Source organism: Ascaphus truei, chromosome 4 (assembly GCF_040206685.1).
Source record: "Ascaphus truei isolate aAscTru1 chromosome 4, aAscTru1.hap1, whole genome shotgun sequence".
Lineage (NCBI taxonomy): Eukaryota > Metazoa > Chordata > Amphibia > Anura > Ascaphidae > Ascaphus > Ascaphus truei.
The window spans coordinates 402,769,924-402,788,720 of NC_134486.1; the positions used below are offsets into that span (position 1 = coordinate 402,769,924).

Here is an 18,797-nt window from a genome sequence, read left to right on the forward strand (position 1 = left end):
AATCTGCAGTGTCTCCCTGTAGCTCTTCCTGTCCCGCCTCCGTTCCTAATTGGACCTTCCTGCTTTATCTAGCTCCTCTCTGCTCTCAGTCTTTGCTCGACATAGTCTCTGCATGGAAGTACTTCAGGATTCTCTTAGTGTTTTCACAGGTTCTGACACGGCTTGTACGACTACCCCCTCTGGCTCTCGATCTCGGCACTCCTTGGACAACGCTCACTCTGATACCCCTCGAAACCGGCTTGGACTACAACTACGGAACTTCTTTAACCTGCACCGGCAAGTATTGCTAGCAAACACCACCTGGCCTGGCAACGCCTAATTCACCACTCTCCGGACACGCTACTTCTGCTGCGGGTGTGTGTTCCTATACGTCCCCACCTCAGTATAAGGGACGGGTCTGGTCTGCGGGCAGCACCGGCGTAACAGACGAATATGATCAGCAGGAGACAGAGCGGGAGCAGTGGATCACCGAATATTTCCGTCAGTTATTACAGTTGCAAGAAAAGCCGGGTGAATCCAGTGACGCTGCTAAAATTTCAAATGAAGATGGCGACCCCAATATCCCTGAAGGGGCAGTGTCATCCAAATCAAAAAGGCGGAAAAAGAAAAGCGGTTCTTCACTTACCGTGGAAGGAACAGACACGTCCGCAGATCCTGTGGAGGAAAAGGGGGACCGAGTTGCCCTGCAGCCTAGAGAAAATGGAGAATTTATCCCGCGGGTAACCGAATATCCAGAGGGCCCAAGGCAGAAGTCGTGTACCCCAAAGAAGTGTCTGTCCGGTGCCAACAGTGAGGAACCCTCAACCAACCATCCCAGGGAAGTGGAGCCGGAACCAGTGAGTGACGATCCCTTCACCAACCCTGAAGATGCCCTGAAAAATCCCAGGCATGACTGTGATATGCTCCGTGAACAATTGAAACAAAAGGAAGATGGTTACACAGAGCTACACAAAAATAACGTGAAGCTACAGGAATATGTGCTCGCAATGTACTCTGCAGCCAGGACAGAATTGGACGATCTCAAGACTGAGCTAGATACTGCAAATGCTACTATTTCCGTCATGAATGAAAAGCAGAGCCAATCTGATAAAATGGTGGCTACGCTAAAGCGGAAGTATGAGGAGGCACTGAAGCAGATGACAGTCTTCCAGCAAGAGGTTCACACTCTTCGCATAGAGCTGAATACCTCACAACAGGAGGTCAACAGTGTCCGGATAGAGGTGGACGTATCTCAGAAAGAGGTTCAGACACTCCGCAGAGCACTGGATGCCTCACATCATGAGACCAACAGCTGCCGCACCGACCTGGAAGTTTCCAGAAAGGAACTACACAGTCTCACTGAGGAGCTGGACATTTCAAGGGACGCAGAGCACCGACTGCAGAACCAACTGCAAGGTCTGCGTACACACCTCCAGTATGCTGAGGAGAAGCAGCAAACGCTGCAGGAAGAAAAGCTGCAGGCTGCTAAAGAGGTACAAGTGCTGCAGGAACGTCTGAATACCCAGTACGTCCCCACAGAGCAGTATGAGGAGCTAAAGGCCACGCTGCATGTCACCAGAGCATCATTGGAGGCGGAGCTTCGATACCATGTGACTCTGTATGAGAGGGAGCGTGAGAAGGCTCAGAAACTGGAGCAAGAGCTGGAGAGACAGAGAGACTGTTCCATTCCTTTGAGTCAGTACACCAAGGAGAAAACAGACGCAGCGGCAACCTTGACGACAAAAATTACAGAGCTCCAGAATATGAAGGAGACACTGATACAGACTCAGAGAAAGCAAAGTGCGCAGATAAATTCCCTGAGAAGAGACTTGCAAGACGCACTCAAAAACCAGGGATCTCTCGCGGATGAGATTACAGTCCTACAAGGACAAGTATTGACCCTGACTAAGCGTCAGTATCCCACAGCCTCAAAAACCCATGAAGACAAGGGTACAGTGAGAGCTGGGAATACCGCTCATCTGAAAGACAAGGTTGCAAAATTTGAACCACCTAAACAAGCACTAGCAAAACCTTCAGCCACCCAGCAGGCAACAAAAGAAGGTACACGTGCTGAATTAAAACCAGAAGAATCCTTAGCTGATGAAGCTGAAAAGATGGGACATTCTCTGGAAGTGGGTGTGGAATTGCAACTTAATCTAAAAGGGGCTGAACTAGCAACCCCATTGAGTGGGAAAAGGGCAGAGCGACAGCTTCAAGAGCGGAAAACTCAAAGGGCTGTTTTTAAACGCTCTGCAACTGCTGCCATACAGTATGCCTACAATAAGACGAGCACCCGACGCGAGGGAAATCTCATGACCGCGGAAGTAGAAAAAAGACTATACTTGGAGAAAGTCCTCCTCGAGCGACTGAGGGGTGCTGATCTCAAACACCTTCAGGAGGAGACACGAATAAACTGGAGAAAGGGCTCCAATCCCAACAGGACTGAGGGTTCTCTTCCTCCATCCACTCTCATTCAAGTCACTGAGATATCTAGAATGAGAGTGGAAGGATGGGCTTTGGCCGTGGCAAGCCCGAGCTTCCCACAAACAGGGGAGGTATGTAACAGGGGAGTTATCCGTGTTCAGGTAATGTGCCTCTAATCCAGCAGTGTGGTGGTTAACTGCTGGTAGTCAATTAACAAACACCACCTGCCTGATTAGATGGCTTAGAAAAGCCTGTCTTTTGAGACAGGAAGAGAGACTCCTTAGCTCACACCTGAGCTGAACTTGGAGACACTTGTCTTGAGCCCCTTCCAGAAGAAACAGCAGAGCTGCTTTCAAGACACAGCGGAAACTTCTAAACCTGAATGCTGACAAACCCTGAAGAAAAGGTAGCAACCAGGGACAGAGAAGATTTTCCCTCCAAACCACAAGGAACAGATAAGACTTTTATTTACAAGACTTTTTATATCTGTTCATTTCATGCTATATGTTTGGGGCTGGGAGACATGCTTATCTAAGGGAGTTGTGAACTGCATAGTATTTCACTAGAAATACTCCCAAGTGAATAGAAGCTTTGTTTACCCCCTGTTTGGATGGTTTCCTGATGTTAAGTGGGACACTGTAACAGGGGAGTTATCCGTGTTCAGGTAATGTGCCTTTAATCTAGCAGTGTGGTGGTTAACTGCTGGTAGTCAATTAATAAACACTACCTGCCTGATTTGGTTGCTTACAAAAGCCTGTCTGTTGAGACAGGAAGTGACTCCTTAGCTCTGACTGAGAGCTGAATTTTGGAGACAGAGCAGTGTTCTTGAGTCTCCCAGGAGAGACTGACCAAGAGAACACAGATCTCTGGAGCTGACCGGTCTTGAGCTCTGCCCAGCATAGCTGATTGCAAGACACCAAATAAGACTTCTAAACCTGGATGCTGATTTTCTGTGCACGCACGGGTGCGGTTCCAGGAGAGCAGAGAAGCTTACTCTACAGCAGCTAACAGATAAGACTTTCATTATTAAGAGACTGCTTATATCTGCTTATTTCATGCTATATGTTTTGGGGCTGCGAGACATGCTTGACTTAGGGAGTTGTGAATTAATTATATGGTATTTTCACTACAGATACTCCCAAGTGAATAGAAGCTTTGTTCCCCCCCCTGTGTTTGGATGATTTCCTGATGAAAAGGAAAAGGCACAATAAAGCCTTATTATAATTTCACCTTATAAAAGCCTCCAATTGTGTACCTCCGTGAACGTCCGTCTACACAGGTATTTAAAACTAGTAACAGGGGCTAGGATAGCATTAGTGCTGGTTCTTATCTATGTGTATAGTCAATCTGATGTGACCTCCTTTAGAGCCAGGTAAGGAGGGTTACATACATGTAGCCCTGTTTTCCCCTGAACACAGAAGCTACTGATGCTGTTCTATACCTGTTGACTCGCAGGAGCCGAAACCTTTGCCACTGAGAGCCTGGGGTGATATACTTACAAATACCGGCGCAGCGCCTCCAGCTGAGAGGGATCCCAACGGAGTGGGAGGAGCCCCTCACAGGACACAATTCAATACAAACCAACACAACGTATGATATAGTAGTAACCTTTACTGGCCAACTTAACGATCTTAAAACTCTATATTGATATGTACTATGGATACAACTACCCACGCACCCGGCAAGGCCATAACCCTCCACTGTGTACCCTACACCGTGTCCACTGTTCAGTGTGAGGCCGTTGGGCACTCTACACTTGAGTTCTACAATATAACCCCCACCCTTGTCCTGTGGTCAGTGCTGCCACTAAGTGTGTGTACTTTGGTTGGTGCACTTTAATAAAGGTACCTGCCGGGTGCTCTAGCACCCGGGCACGCAGATGAACTAGCAAGGGATCCGCTGATCCGGCAATATCCTCCGGGACGTCTTGGTCTCCGCGTGGGTTGCTGTCCTTTTTGGGGTGATCCCTTGAAGACAGTCTCTTTGTCCTTCCAAATAGGTCTGGTCCCAGACCTCTCTTAGGCTCCTCAACGTCGCAGCTGTGTCCCTCAACCTAATCAATACTAAAGGGGCAGGGTCCCTATCTAAGGGCCTGTCCCTGTAGCAGCCACAAAATATATAAATGAATGGGGCCTAGCTGGGGCCTAGGGGGGTCTCTGTCCTAGTGCAGAGGGTCACAGACCCCTGCACCTATACAACCTCCCCTATCTGTGTCCCAGCTCCAACTGCCAGCAAGCCCTGGCAGTCATACGACTACCCGCCTCAGGGGACTAGAACAGCTATAGCCCTGTTGCCAGCTCTATTCACCTCTTAGGTCATGCTTTGCGAGGTTAATGTGCCTCCTGACTACACCTAGACTCCCTCCTTCCTCAGCACTTGCTCTTAAAGCATACATCCAAACTTTCTGTTCTGCTTCGCTGAAAGCCTGTCCTGTTTTCATCTCCGCAGCATCTCCAAATGTAACCCAGTTTCCCCCACCCAATCTCACATAAGGTCTATCCCGAGAAACCTGCTCAAGTTACTCATGGTAGTGTGGTGCATACCTGATGGTAACAGGGGGCCCTGGGTCTCCCGCCTGGTGTTATGGGGAAGGTCAGGATAGGCTTCTGGGGTCTTGCCCGAATCGTACTCACGGTGACAGCGCCTCCATTTCTTGCAGCCCCCAGAGATGTGGGGAGAAATCTCTGCAGGAGAACTACCTCTTCTTCTCCCTGATAGATTTCAGTCTCAGGCAAGAAGTATGTGGAACAGATGATCTTTATTCTGGCTCTTTCTCTCTAAATCAAGAACAGTGTACAGCTTACACCAAATCAATTCTTATCAATCAGGTCTTCACCTTTTAGGATGTCCCTGGACCTACACTCCCGGCCACCAGCCCTTGCTCTTCCCTTGCCCCCTGGTAGGGTAAGGGGAATAGTCTTCCACCTGTCCCCGCAGGGAAGGCCCCCAGTAAGCAGAGCCCTGCTACACTAGGTTGGATAGACTACACCTCTATCACGGTAGAGGCCACAACTGCTAAATATAGGAAGTGCAGCTCCTTAAGGCTGCGGTCTCAGTGCACGCGCGCCAGGCGGGGGGGGGGGGGGGGAGGGGGCGGCGCGTGCACAGAGCTGCACCCGCACCCACGGTCCTGGGAGGGAGAAGTTGCGACGGGAGTGGGCGTGGTTGGGAAGTTTGCGAGACATGGCCAGGACCTCACGTGGCTGGTTCACCCTCATTGGCTGAACCGCCAGCGGGGGCGTGGCCACGGCTCCGTCACAAGTTCCACACACAATTTGTTTGTGTGTGTGGTATCTTGCAGTACAGCGCGGCTGCTGAATGTGCGCCGACGCATGTTCTCGGCCCTGAGTGACTGGGGGGCCGGTCCTTGTGCGCACAGCGCATGTGGCAGTCACTGGGACCGCAGCCTAAGTCAGTTCCAGTAAGAACCAGACCCCTGTCCCTGATTGGACAGCAGGCCTGATTGCACTACCTTCTCTGACTCACTGAGCTGCAAGGTGAGGGGAAAACCCATGATTACTCCTGGCACACCTACCCTTACTAGGGATTACTGCCAGGAGGAGGGCAGATTTATAGCGCAACTTGGACTGCAGCTTTAATATTCACATACCATATGGGTCTGGCTTATTATGGGCAGCATGTGAAATAAATATATTCAGGGACATTTGTTAGCAAAATGCAGCACATTTCTTATTGGATTATTTTTATTTGATTGTGTCTGATTTATTATAACTGCATCACACACACACACACACACACACACACACACACACACACACACACACACACACACACACACACACACACACACACACACACACACACACACACACACACACACACACACACACACACACACACACACACACACACACACACACACACACACACACACACTACTCTTCCCATTGCCTGCACTGATAGAACTTTTTCACCATCCCCATGGTGACGGCGGTTGGCGGCTCGCGACCAATCTCGCGCGACTACATCGGCCCGTGCAGTGTCGATCAACCGAGGAGGAGGAGGCGGCACATACCCGTCTCGCGAGGCTTGGCGGCGCGGTCTCGCGCACAGGCACTAGCAGCGGGAGGGAGGGCAGAGGAAGCGGCAGCGCCGGCAGAGGAGGAGGAGAAGAAGGAGGCTGAGGTATCGGTAAGAGGCGGGGGTTAGGACGGGGCGGTAATGGGCTGGGGAGTGGGGGGGGGGGGGGATAACAGCGGAGGCGCAACCCCCAGGGAGGAATCTGTGTGATGCGCGGTATAGCGCAGGCTGCCCTCTATCCCAGATAACACAGCAGCGCTATTAAACACATGGCGGCAAATGCACGGAGGGACAAGTGGGGCAGCCTGACTGCGCCCTGTGTGTACCCCACACATACACCCTGAGAAGTGGGGCAGCCTGGCTGCGCCCTGTGTGTACCCCACACATACACCCTGAGAAGTGGGGCAGCCTGGCTGCGCCCTGTGTGTACCCCACACATACACCCTGCGGATCTCAGTGGGACTTTCCCTTCGGTGCACACAGTATTGTCTCCGCTTGTGCCTTGGTGACAATCTCACCGTATAGAGCATACACCAGGGCGATATAAGGGGGTATATAACACCACAGCTCAAGTGATAACTCTGCTCAAACAGGCACACACTGTAACAGCACAGCATAGAAATATAATAATACAGCACTGCCCATGACTCGGCGTGACACTCCAGTGTAACAGCACAACATCACAGCTTGAAGGTAGCCGTGTTAATATGTGATGACTTCATACAGCAGAACAACACTAGCTACGTTGTGGTATGGCTGAAGGAAAAAAACACAATGTAATTCAACAGCACAGTGTGTGTGTGTGTGTGTGTGTATATATATATATATATATATATATATATATATATATATATATATATATACACACACATATATATATCACACACACATTATTTCACAGCGTGACAACGGAACACAATCTAACACAGAGTTTAACAAGACAACATACACATGCATGGTGGCATGTAACATAACTGAAGTTAAAACACGATTTGGGGAAACGCCGTATGATACTGTACACAAGGTTTACTGAATAACAGCGCAAGAGGACCCAACATAACAATAATTCAATATAGCGCAATATATTATGCTGCGCAACCTGACTCTGTTTAACATAGGGGGAGTTAAAATGATATAACGCAGAATTCCAATCCTTGACATTAACATCACTAACAAAGCATGACAGTGGGAACCGATTAAACCTGTGCATGTTACAGCACAACGTTCAACCTATTTTAGTTGGAGAAATGTGCACATCACTACTTGGTGCAAGTCCAATGGTATGGAGTGCTGTGGCACATTAGTAAAAGAAGGGAAACGTAACGGTTATTTATTAAACTGGGGTGGTGCCCCGATGGGTACTCGTGTAGTTTAATCATGAACTCCTTTTAGGAATCAAGCCTTAAAAGAAAACGGGTCCTGATGCTCTGTGGTCAAATTTTCTAAACAAGCCACATTTATACATACATACATACATACATCATTGCCCATACTCACACAGAGAAACAGGTACCGTAAGTCACAAGATACTCCAGGGAGTTTTTTTTCCACCTTACACGAACATGTCATGTTTTGCTGTTTCGTCTGTAAAATCTCTGCCTTTTGAGGTTTTTCCTGACAAAGAAGTCTTTACCAAAATGCTGAAACCTGAGCCTGTAAGATGCAATAAACTTCCTGGCCTGTCTTGCATTTACCTGTCTGCTTCCTGTTTCAATAACCTGACAGAACGTGACTAAATTTAACCGCAGAAGTTACAACCATATAACAAAGCTAATGATTATAACATCATTATGACAGCAGAACACCCTATATCACGCTGCTAAATATGATGGAAAGTGACACCATGTCTCTCAGTATGCAGCGGAATGTGATATAAAACTGCATACTATCGTCCAAAATAACACACTAGACAAGGGGTAGCCAACTCCGGTCCTCGAGCTACCAACAGGTCAGATTTTCAGGCTATTTCTGCTTCAGCACAGGTGGCTAAGTTGAGCCTGCTTCAGCACAAGTGGCTCTGGCTGGGCCACTGATTGAGCCACCTGTGCTGAAGCAGTGATATCCTGAAAACTTGACCTGTTGGTAGCTCTTGTGGACTGGTGTTGGCTACCCCTGCAATAGACATACATACCATGAACCAATATACCCTGGCTGAGTATGATATAACACTACACACCATGGCCGTATAACACAACAGAGTCTAACACTACAGGCCCTGACAAAATAAACCACTACACAACAACATAGTAGAACACAGGATGTAATACAATGCTGCAAAACTGATGTCACGGCAACATAAAACAATATAACAAGGCACAACACAATATATCATTGCATTTCCCTGGAGCTGTGCACAGCGGATGTCCTGGTCACTCCTCAGGGAGCAGTACAATTACAGTGCTCTTCTGCGTTTGTTTAATGCTCTCTTCCCTTTATTTTTTCCTCTCCTATGTTTGTGTGGTCTTTATCTCATGCTCTGTGGCTCTCTCTTTCTGCATAGTGCCTCTACCATTTCTCCTTTGTGTATCTCTTTTTGTTTAACTTTGAACTTGATGGAGGCATGTCTTTTTTCAATCTCATCTACTGTACTGTGTAACTATGTAACTTTCTCTCCGGTGTGTGCCTTTCTTTCCATTTTCCAAGGTGTAGCTATAGACACAGGAGTTAATGCCCTTAATCTTGCTTTTACGTATGTAGCAGCTGACAAATGTTCAGATTTAATAAAATGGTATTTCTATTAAAGCGACCATTGTAATAATAGGTCAATAGAGAATTCTTGGAGACAGAGCCCATTGACTTATTTACCTCCAAATAGATTAACCGATACGCTATGTGGGGAGATGAAAATAGCTGGGAGATATGCAAATACATCATTTTAATAAATGTTACATATAGATGTACATATTTCCCAGGTGTGTTCTGTTTCCTTGCATGGATTAGAGGTATATTTTTCTGCCTAGATGTCTGTCAATGGGCACCCTCCTTCATTTCTCTCCCCAACAAGCGCACCATTTCGCCTACCTGCAGATTAATCAATAGGCCATGAATATGTAACCAAATGGTGTCACATGGACTGGAAATGCAATGCACGCTTAATGACTACGACACAATGCCAGTCCATACGAAAACAGTCGTTTTTGCCCAGAAATGAAATGATCAGTTTGATGATTAGGCCCCTTTTTGTAGCATGACTAAAGTTGGATGCATGTAAAGGGTAATAAAGTAAGTTAACAAATCTATTTTTATTGAATCTACAGCAGATCTCAATTTGCAGCCTGTGCGCCAGATGCATCCTGGGAAGGGCCTCGGACTGTGCTCCTGCTTATTTTCTTTGCAGCTAGGCAGCTAAATACTATATTTCACATTCATTTTTAAGCTACGATAATATAAATACTTACAGTGGAGAAGTTATAAATGCAAAATGTTAAAGTATAATCAATTTTCAATCCTTTTTAAATGTATCAAAATTGCATACAGCACTTGTGGCCTTTCTGCTCCATTTTTTTTTTTTATCCAGCCCCTTTGGGAAAGGAGTTGAAGAGCCCTGTCCTACATTGATTTCGAATCTAGTGATATGGAAATGGACAAGGTTTTTAAAGTGGTTGTGTAATCTAGACAGGTGTTTTTACAAAAATAAATCATATCTAAACATAGTTATCCTATAGGTGATCTGTCAAGGAACACTCATTTTCATTTTAAATAATGTTATTTGTTCGCAAAGCTATTCTTAAGATAATTGTATACCGGATGCAATTTAATGTTTGTTTTTATGGTTGGGGTTTTGTTAAGCATCAACATTTATAAAATCGTGTGTGTGGAGATGGTTTCTTGTTGTGAAGGGATGAAATTTATCCGTGATTGTCTGTCTAATGATAGCTGACATTGTTTGTCTTGCAAAAATGTAGGGAGAAATAGGCCTGAAGTGTGAAGAGGTTTTGACTAAATGAATCCAATAATTGTTGCCTCCTTTGTATTGCAAAGCAATGGCTGAGGCGAGTATGTGTATAGGAGTTCTGTCTTGGGCTGTGGCCATGGTGCCTTTGCCCGTGCAGAGGCGTGCGCAGCCGTGACGTCACCCGCGTGAAGCGTGTGCGTTTTGTGGCCAGTGGGGGGCGTGCCGAGGGGCGTCACGGAGCTGGTTCTCCCACATTGGGCTAACCGCTCACGTGACCGGCCTGTCGCGCCAAGAAATCAAAGTGGACGCGATCACTGCCTTAAGGCAGTCTGACCGCGGAGCGTGCGGACGCCTCCACACTGTCTGCGGCACCATGGCCCCAGCCTTATTCACTTATCCAGGAGTTCCAATGTTTTATTCCTATTGTTAATGACCGTACAATTCATGTTATGTGCTAATCCATTAACAATGATATTTGTTTAAACAGTATTTTTTTTTTTTTTGACTCTGAGTTTACTGTGAATTGTTGGTTGTTTGACACGGCATGGCAGTAATATGTGATATGGTTTTAACCTAATGCCTAGTCACATAAAAATCATACTTCTGCATCTTATTGAAGCAATATAATAATTTTGTACTATATTCATATTCACCCAAAATATAAAATGTTTATTATTTGATGGCACTGGTTTAGGTTTTAATGTCTACAACAGAAGTTGATCCCAATTTTCCACTTCAGTGCACAGTTAATTTTGTAACTTGCTAATGTTTTGTTAATATTGGTGAAGATGATGTTGCTGGGATTCATTGTAGCATAGACCTTCATAAAGGGTGCTGTGCAAACATGGATTTCCACAGCAACAACCGCTTTGTGGCATGTTGGTCTATTGAGACCCAGCATTACTGGGGCTGTAACGTGTACTGCAAAACAGTTCCAGATTAGGTTTAAGTGCCTAAATAGTTTTTTTTTTCTGATGCTTTTAAAAATAGCTTGTGAACCAGTGGTTATGTTTTAGGAAGGGAGAAACTTTTCCACTTGCTGTACTGTATGTAAGGAAGGGCTGTAATGTGAATGTATCGTGTAGTATCAATAGAGGGTCTGCTGTATAATATATTTTGTGACTCCATGGTTAAGGATAGTATTTGTACATACTGTATTTAGCACTGGTATTTATACACGAATGGTTAATTTTGAATTGTTTTAATTTATTGGTTCTTTACTACCAAGCTACAGTAATTACTTTTCAGAATTTGCTTATCTTAAATTAGGCTGGCAATGGTAAAAAGAAACATTTACATCTGCAGTAAATACTGGTAATAAATGTATGTTTATTTCTGCTCGTATTGTTTATACAACTGCAATAGAGGAAATGTCATTCCCTGTTCCTGTTCACAATTGATGTTGAGATTTTTTTTTACTGTACATGAGCGTTTTAGGGAATGTTTCCATGTACATACATGTAATGCTGTGTTCTTGAAGAAAATTGTTGTCTTACTTAATCATCTCAGGACATTTTAGTATGGAACTTCATAAAATGTATTTTACTGAAAAAGAAATTAAAATTATTTTTCTTACCTGCTGCTGCCGCCACAAGTTTTCCCTCAATCGTAATAATCTTATTTGTCCCAACAAACAGTAGTATGATCCCTTAATATTTATACCCATCGTTTAGAAATCACTTGCCAGCGCACAATCGCTTCTTATTTTACGGTCATCTAAATTCTATTCACTTTTCACTCTTGTTTTGTTTCCTTTTTATTTATTTTTATTTGAAACTCGTTTTTATTCTCGTTTTTTAGAAGGGTTCTCTTTTTCTTCCGAACCACACGAGTTGTGTTTTGAAGATCACTTCTACTTTAAATATCACTAGAATAGGTAATGACCTAAATTCCTTTTTGTTTTTTTATCATAGGTTGTAAGGCACGCCACCTACCAGGGAACTGCTCTGAAATATCTGCCATGGTTATCATTTTTTTACTCTCTTTTTAAAGCAGAATATGACTATTTTGTCATCAGGATATCAATGCTTATATGTGTGTATGGTTTGGGCTAGCTCACTGAGACTGATTTATGTTTTAGAGAAGCTCAGGCGTATCTTGACTTCACTTTCAAACCATTCTTTGTCTGGTGCTGGCGTGGTGGTGGCCTAAGTCTTTCAGGAAGCTTGTGGTGAAAAACATGGGGATGTATGGAGTAAAAACAAAACATAAAGGAAGAGATACAGAGTAATTAAATATAAATAGACACTAGATACATGAACAGGAACATAAAGACACAGCACTACTTCCCAATAGATTAGATCAATAAAGGAGAGCGTTCCCAAAGTGAAAAAAGGTGATCCACCTTGTTAAAGAGCTAACGCTTTAAATGCGTAGGTGTGGGCCTCCTGCCTGTGTATGCTGTTTTTCTTCTCCATGAATCTAATAAATTAGCCTTTTTTCACTTTGGGAACGCTCTCCTTTTTTTTGATCTGTCCTATTTGGAATAGTGCTGTGTCTTTTTGTTCCTGTTTTTGTACCTGATTAAAGACGGAAGCACACCTGTACCTGAGGACGTGGATTACCACCCAAGGATGCTGCACTATACGTGAGTCCTTGAAATATATCTCATTCATCATTTCGTCACACTATATTATTATATATGTGTCTGGACACTTTATTGTGTTTTTACCATACTATAATGCCAAATGGGATACTACCAGTTGATTTGATTATATGTGAGATTGCCTCGTTATTCTGATACATAAAGGGTACCCCATCAATGGATTCTTATCACTTCCATGCTTAAAGTTACTTGCTTATGTGTTGAGCAATCCACAACGTGTTTGTGAATTGTAGATACATGAGCCTGAAATAAGATAATTGATGTATCAAGAAAGATAGGCGTTACAGGCGGTCCTCGCTATTCGTCGTTTCACTTTACGACGGACGGCATATCCAATGCGTCACGCTGCAATTCTATGGCGCCATTTTTCTACGCCGGGATGCCCAAACTTTCTGCGCTGCGCCTGCTCCTCTCACGTTCGCCCCCCCCCCCCCCTTACCTTCAGTGGAGCATCAAATGACGCTGTGGTGTCGTGACGTCACGTGACCCGCGGCGTCATTTGACCCTTGGAGACACATGGACAAGATAAGTAAATAAGGTAGATAAGGTAAACAGCAAAGAGACAAGAACCCAATAGTAGCACTCAGTACCCTCAAAATAATGTAATGTGACAATATTAAAATATAATCTTTAATGTTAAACTGATTAAAATAATGAGTGTTAAAATACAGCAAAAGACACACATATATATTAACCCTAAGATGAGCGTATATGACACTCCGGGTTATATAAGAGTATGAACAGATGAGGTGAATTAGATCAAATGTTCAAGAGGGAGCTGATATGCAGTATTCCCTAGGTATAGTTACTTTGGTGCGAGCAAGGGTGAGGGAGCGGTGCAAACCTGTCTGGAGTGACAGGTATGACCCAAGGCAACTATGGGTTAAGTGCAATTGAGGCGTGGAGCAGATAACAGATACCTGGTAGCGGTGTGGCAATTGGGTATGCCTATGCACATATTAGTAAATGTGCTCAACCGTCAGGTACTGTACTTCCACAATTGTCGGTAATTGCAATAATCATGCACACCCCTAGGTATAGGTACACTTCACTGAACACTGCCCATGAAAGGCTAATGTAACCTAGATAGTAAAAGTCTAGCTAACATGGAAAAAGGTCAGTGATACGCATACCTAAGCCTTGAGAAAGCGTTTCATCTGCGAAACGCGCGCGCGTCGGCACCCGTCACGTGCACGCACGCGGTCAGTATTGACGTGGCAGCCTCCTACCTCGCAGAGCGAGTAGCTGCCAGACCGCACGCGTGCACCCCCTTCCAGACTGGGCTGGAGTTTGGTAGTTCACTCGGGAGCATACGGTGAGGGCAGAGCTTGGCTTGCTTCCCCATTCACTGAGTCCAGTAAGTGGCACTACTATCCCTGATGGTGGAGCACATTCATGAATATGTGCATAGGCATACCCACAGCCACACCGTCAACGGGGATTAGATAGCCACTTTATCACTGACCTTATTCCGTTGGATAACCGAGGACTGCCTGTATACGTCAACCATTATTTAACATACATATTTTTGTACTTGTTTGTGAGTTTGGTTAACACTGACATTTTTAGTGTCGGTTTCATAGGGCTGGTAATAAGTTAATACAAAAAGTCTTTATTTGATTTAGGTAGTGTTGAGTCCCACTAAACGAATCAGTTAAAGGGGCAGCTCTACTGACTCCAAAAACATTCATTTTCTTTACAAATGGTGCCTCATTTTTTATTAGGATGGTTACAGACTTAATTTGTTAGATCCTTTCGTAGTTTTCTAATTTGGAGAAACATTTCTGAAAAGGTTTGGGGATTTAAGTATGTACCAGCAATATTTTTCCTCTACTAATTACAGGATCTAGCTTGCTCTCAAAATAAAGCATTTTGTGTTACATAACCATTAATATTGGAAAGTCTATGTGTTTTTAGCACTACATTCTGAAAATAAACATAAGCTGTTGAAGTGCTTACATGTTTATGCGTTCTATCACTATCTTACTGTCGCTCAACCTTCCCTTGAAATGTTCTTGCTGCTTGGGATTAATGAGTTGTGTGCGATATGTACTTTTCCTTGTTTTTAATGCCAATAATCTTCTTAAAACTGTGCAGATCATTTAACATTTTAACTTTATTAATCTTTTCTTTCTTAGGTCTGGAAAGCTGCTGGTTGAAGAAGAGTCCAGTATTAGCGACCATAAGTGGACGTTTACCTTTCCCCTCATTTTTACTTTGTACCATGGATATTGATTACACAGTTATTTAACACACACTTTATAATGTCAAGAGCAGCAGAAAATGTCTTCTTATTCCAGCTGGGTTTCACTCCGCCACCTGTTAGTTTGAATCACCATAACAACAACTTAACACTGTCATCAAATCTTGGATAAAATACACTTGAGCAGGCCCTGGATGTCTTTCATAATATTTGTTGTTTTAAAACCAGCTTTTCATTAGTGTTTATTCTATGTGAAAGAAAATGAAATTTCCATTTTATTGGTCGCAAATAACCCAACCAAAGTAATTACTTTTCAAAATTTGCTAATCCAAAATCTTTTGGGCATGGCTACTGATCCAACGTGATTGGTTGGGATCACTCTTAGACTCATGAGTGGGTATACCATGCTGCGAAATGGGGGATTGGGGAACGGAGGTCAGCCTTGGATGTTACGTTGGTCCAGTCGAATCAGACTCTCTTGGCTCAGCTTCACATTGTTCATCATCTTAGTTTTTTTCCCCCTGATTGCTCACTATTACCTCACCACCATTGACGATGCAGATGATGCAGGCAAGAGAATATTTGGCCCACGAACAGGGAATGAACTCTGTGAAGTGAAGCATGTACAGTACCTGTGCCGGATCCGGGAGTCTGTAAGCGAAGAGCTCCTCCAGTTGGAGGCCAAGCGTCAGGATCTCAATAGTGAGATTGCTAAATTAAACTTAAAAATTGAAACTTGTAAAAAAAGCATAGAAAATGCTAAGCAGGATCTTCTTCAGCTTAAGAATGTCATCAGTCAGACGGAGCATTCATATAAAGAACTGATGGCACAAAACCAGCCAAAGCTCTCATTGCCAATACGGCTGTTGCCAGAGAAAGATGATGCTAACATACCCTTGCCAAAGTCCAAAAGGAACTGCAGGCTACAGAATTGTTTTGACTATTCACGTTGCCCACTCACATCTGGTTTTCCGGTGTTTGTCTACGACAGTGATAAATACCCTTTTGGTAACTTCATAGATCCTTTAATCAAGCAATCATTGGAGGCAAGTGTCAGAACTAATGTGTATGTGACTGAAAATGCAAATATTGCTTGTATATATGTAGTTTTAATGGGAGAAATGCAGGAGCCAATGATGCCAAAACCTACTGAACTGGAGCAACAGTTGCACTCTTTGCCATATTGGAGGACTGATGGACACAACCATCTTATTATTAATTTGTCCAGAAAATCTGAAACTCAGAACTTTCTTTATAACATCAGCACGGGACGTGCCATGATTGCTCAGTCCACATTTTATGACTTACAGTATCGACCTGGTTTTGATATTGTGGTATCGCCGTTGGTCCATGCAATGTCTGAACCTAACTTTCTGGAAATACCACCCCAGGTGCCAGTTAAACGGAAGTTCCTGTTCAGCTTCCAGGGAGAGAAAATTGAATCTCTTCGTTCGAGTTTGCAGGAGGCACGTTCATTTGAGGAGGAAATGGAAGGCAATGCACCAGCTGACTATGATGACCGCATCATTACCACTCTTAAGGCTGTCCAGGACAGTAAGTTGGATTTTGTCATGGTTGAATTTACTTGTAAAAACCAGCCAAAGGCAAGTCTGCCCACTGAGTGGGCTCTTTGTGGGGAAAGGGAAGACAGATTAGAGCTACTGAAGCAATCCACTTTTGCACTGATCATTACGCCAGGAGATTCTCACCTTGTAATATCTGCAGGCAGTGCCATGAGACTTTTTGAGGCGCTTGAGGTTGGGGCCATTCCAGTCATTCTTGGTGAGCAAGTCCAGCTACCCTATCACGACCTGATTCGGTGGAACGAGGCAGTGTTAATTATACCAAAACCACGTATCACAGAAGTGCATTTTCTCTTGAGAAGCATTTTTGATAATGACCTTCTCTCTATGCGGAGACAAGGACGTTTTTTGTGGGAGACCTACTTTTCCACATCTGATACAGTGTTTAATACTGTCTTGGCAGCTGTAAGGACTCGAATCCAAATTCCTGCTGCTCCCATTAAAGAAGAACCAGCAGTGGAGATTCCTCATCGGTCTGGTAAAGCTGCAGGTACAGACCCAAATATGGCAGACAATGGAGACTTAGATTTGGGTCCAGTTGAAACAGAACCACCATATGCATCTCCTAAATATCTCCGTAACTTCACACTAACTGCAATGGATATCTACCGAAACTGGAATACAGCTCCAGGTCCTTTTCACCTTTTTCCTCATACTCCATTTGACCCTCTCTTACCCTCTGAAGCTAAGTTTCTGGGTTCTGGAACTGGATTTCGGCCAATTGGTGGTGGAGCTGGTGGCTCGGGAAAAGAGTTTCAAGCTGCCCTTGGTGGAAATGTGCCTAGAGAACAGTTCACAGTAGTTATGTTAACCTATGAGCGTGAGGAAGTGTTGATGAACTCGTTGGAGCGGTTAAATGGACTCCCCTACTTAAATAAAGTTGTGGTAGTGTGGAATTCTCCAAAGCTGCCATCTGAAGACCTGCTATGGCCTGATATTGGTGTGCCTATAGTGGTAAGTTTTATGGACAACTTATTACAATTTCTATTAAATAAAAATATATCTGCTTTGTGTTGTAATATATATATATTTTTTTCCCCACAACATTTTATATTTGTTCGCAGTGCTTTGTGAATATACAGATTTAGATTTTATTTAATTAACTCTTTATGAACACTCCTAGTTAACAGCTGAAAATTAATGTTTTTTTTAGATCAGCAAAGGTACAGTATTTAAACCGTTACATCTGCATAGCAATATATTTATTTTTTCGCTTGAGGAGGTAGAGATCTGTACAATTTATCTTGAATCAATATTAATTGCAGAATATGTATACGCTGTGCCTTGAAGACATGTCAAGAACCATATAGATTTAATGTTTTGCTTTGTAGATCATTTATTTTTATGAATTATATATTTTAAGTTCTCAAATCGCACATTGCACCTGGTAGATAAAGTTAACATGAGTTCCTGACGCACACTAGCATTTCTCAAACTGCTTGTTAAAACTAAGACTGAATACTGTAAGCGCAACAAATGAAAAAAACTGCAATAAACAGATTTTTTATTTTTATTCCAATGTAATGTGTAGTATGAATAATAATTTTGTAGTTTAGTATAGATTGTGAATCTTCAGTCTTGCAGTTGTTCTGGTTGAACATCGTTGCTGTCGTATGCACCGTAGGCCCTTTATTTAATATTCTGTAATATTCAGAAGTCCCATTCTTTTTTTTAATGCAGCTGATCACTTCTCCAACACGGAGAATGATCCACAGCTTATTGAATATGGTCCTTAGACTCCCAATTCATTGCTCAGTGGAGTTATTTAATGAAATACGTATGTCTGAGACTACAAAGCGCGTGCTGCAGGGCACAGAGAGATTTATGGAGTTGATGCTTGATGAGCCTGACTGGTCCGTTACAACCCAACGGCTACACATGAGCTGCAAAAGGGCAACCAGCGGACTTCGGAAACTTTAAAAAAAAGTATTTTGACTTGTAGTAAGTCTTGGTATGTTTAGATACAGGTTTCTATACCTTAACGTTTTAAATGTAAATAGGGAATTATTGTGCATGGAATCATAGTTACATAGTAGATGAGGTTGAAAAAAGACATAGGTCCATCAA

The 18,797-nt window shown here is 43.7% G+C and overlaps 1 protein-coding gene across 3 annotated transcripts in view; it reads left to right on the plus strand.

Annotated features, from left to right (window-relative positions):
* The first annotated feature begins 6,394 nt into the window (after positions 1-6,394).
* The window catches only part of EXTL3 (exostosin like glycosyltransferase 3), a 67,704-nt gene continuing 55,301 nt past the window's right edge, over positions 6,395-18,797 (plus strand). For 2 of the 3 annotated variants that reach the window (XR_012801232.1, XM_075598667.1), the window contains exons 1-2: positions 6,403-6,555; positions 15,083-17,684. Coding sequence is in view for 2 of the 3 variants with exons in the window: in XM_075598667.1 (XP_075454782.1) it covers positions 15,537-17,684 (2,148 nt within the window). In the remaining variant the exon portion in view is untranslated. Of the gene's footprint in view, positions 6,556-15,082; positions 17,685-18,797 lie in introns of all 3 variants that reach the window. The other variant, XM_075598668.1, reaches the window with a different exon arrangement.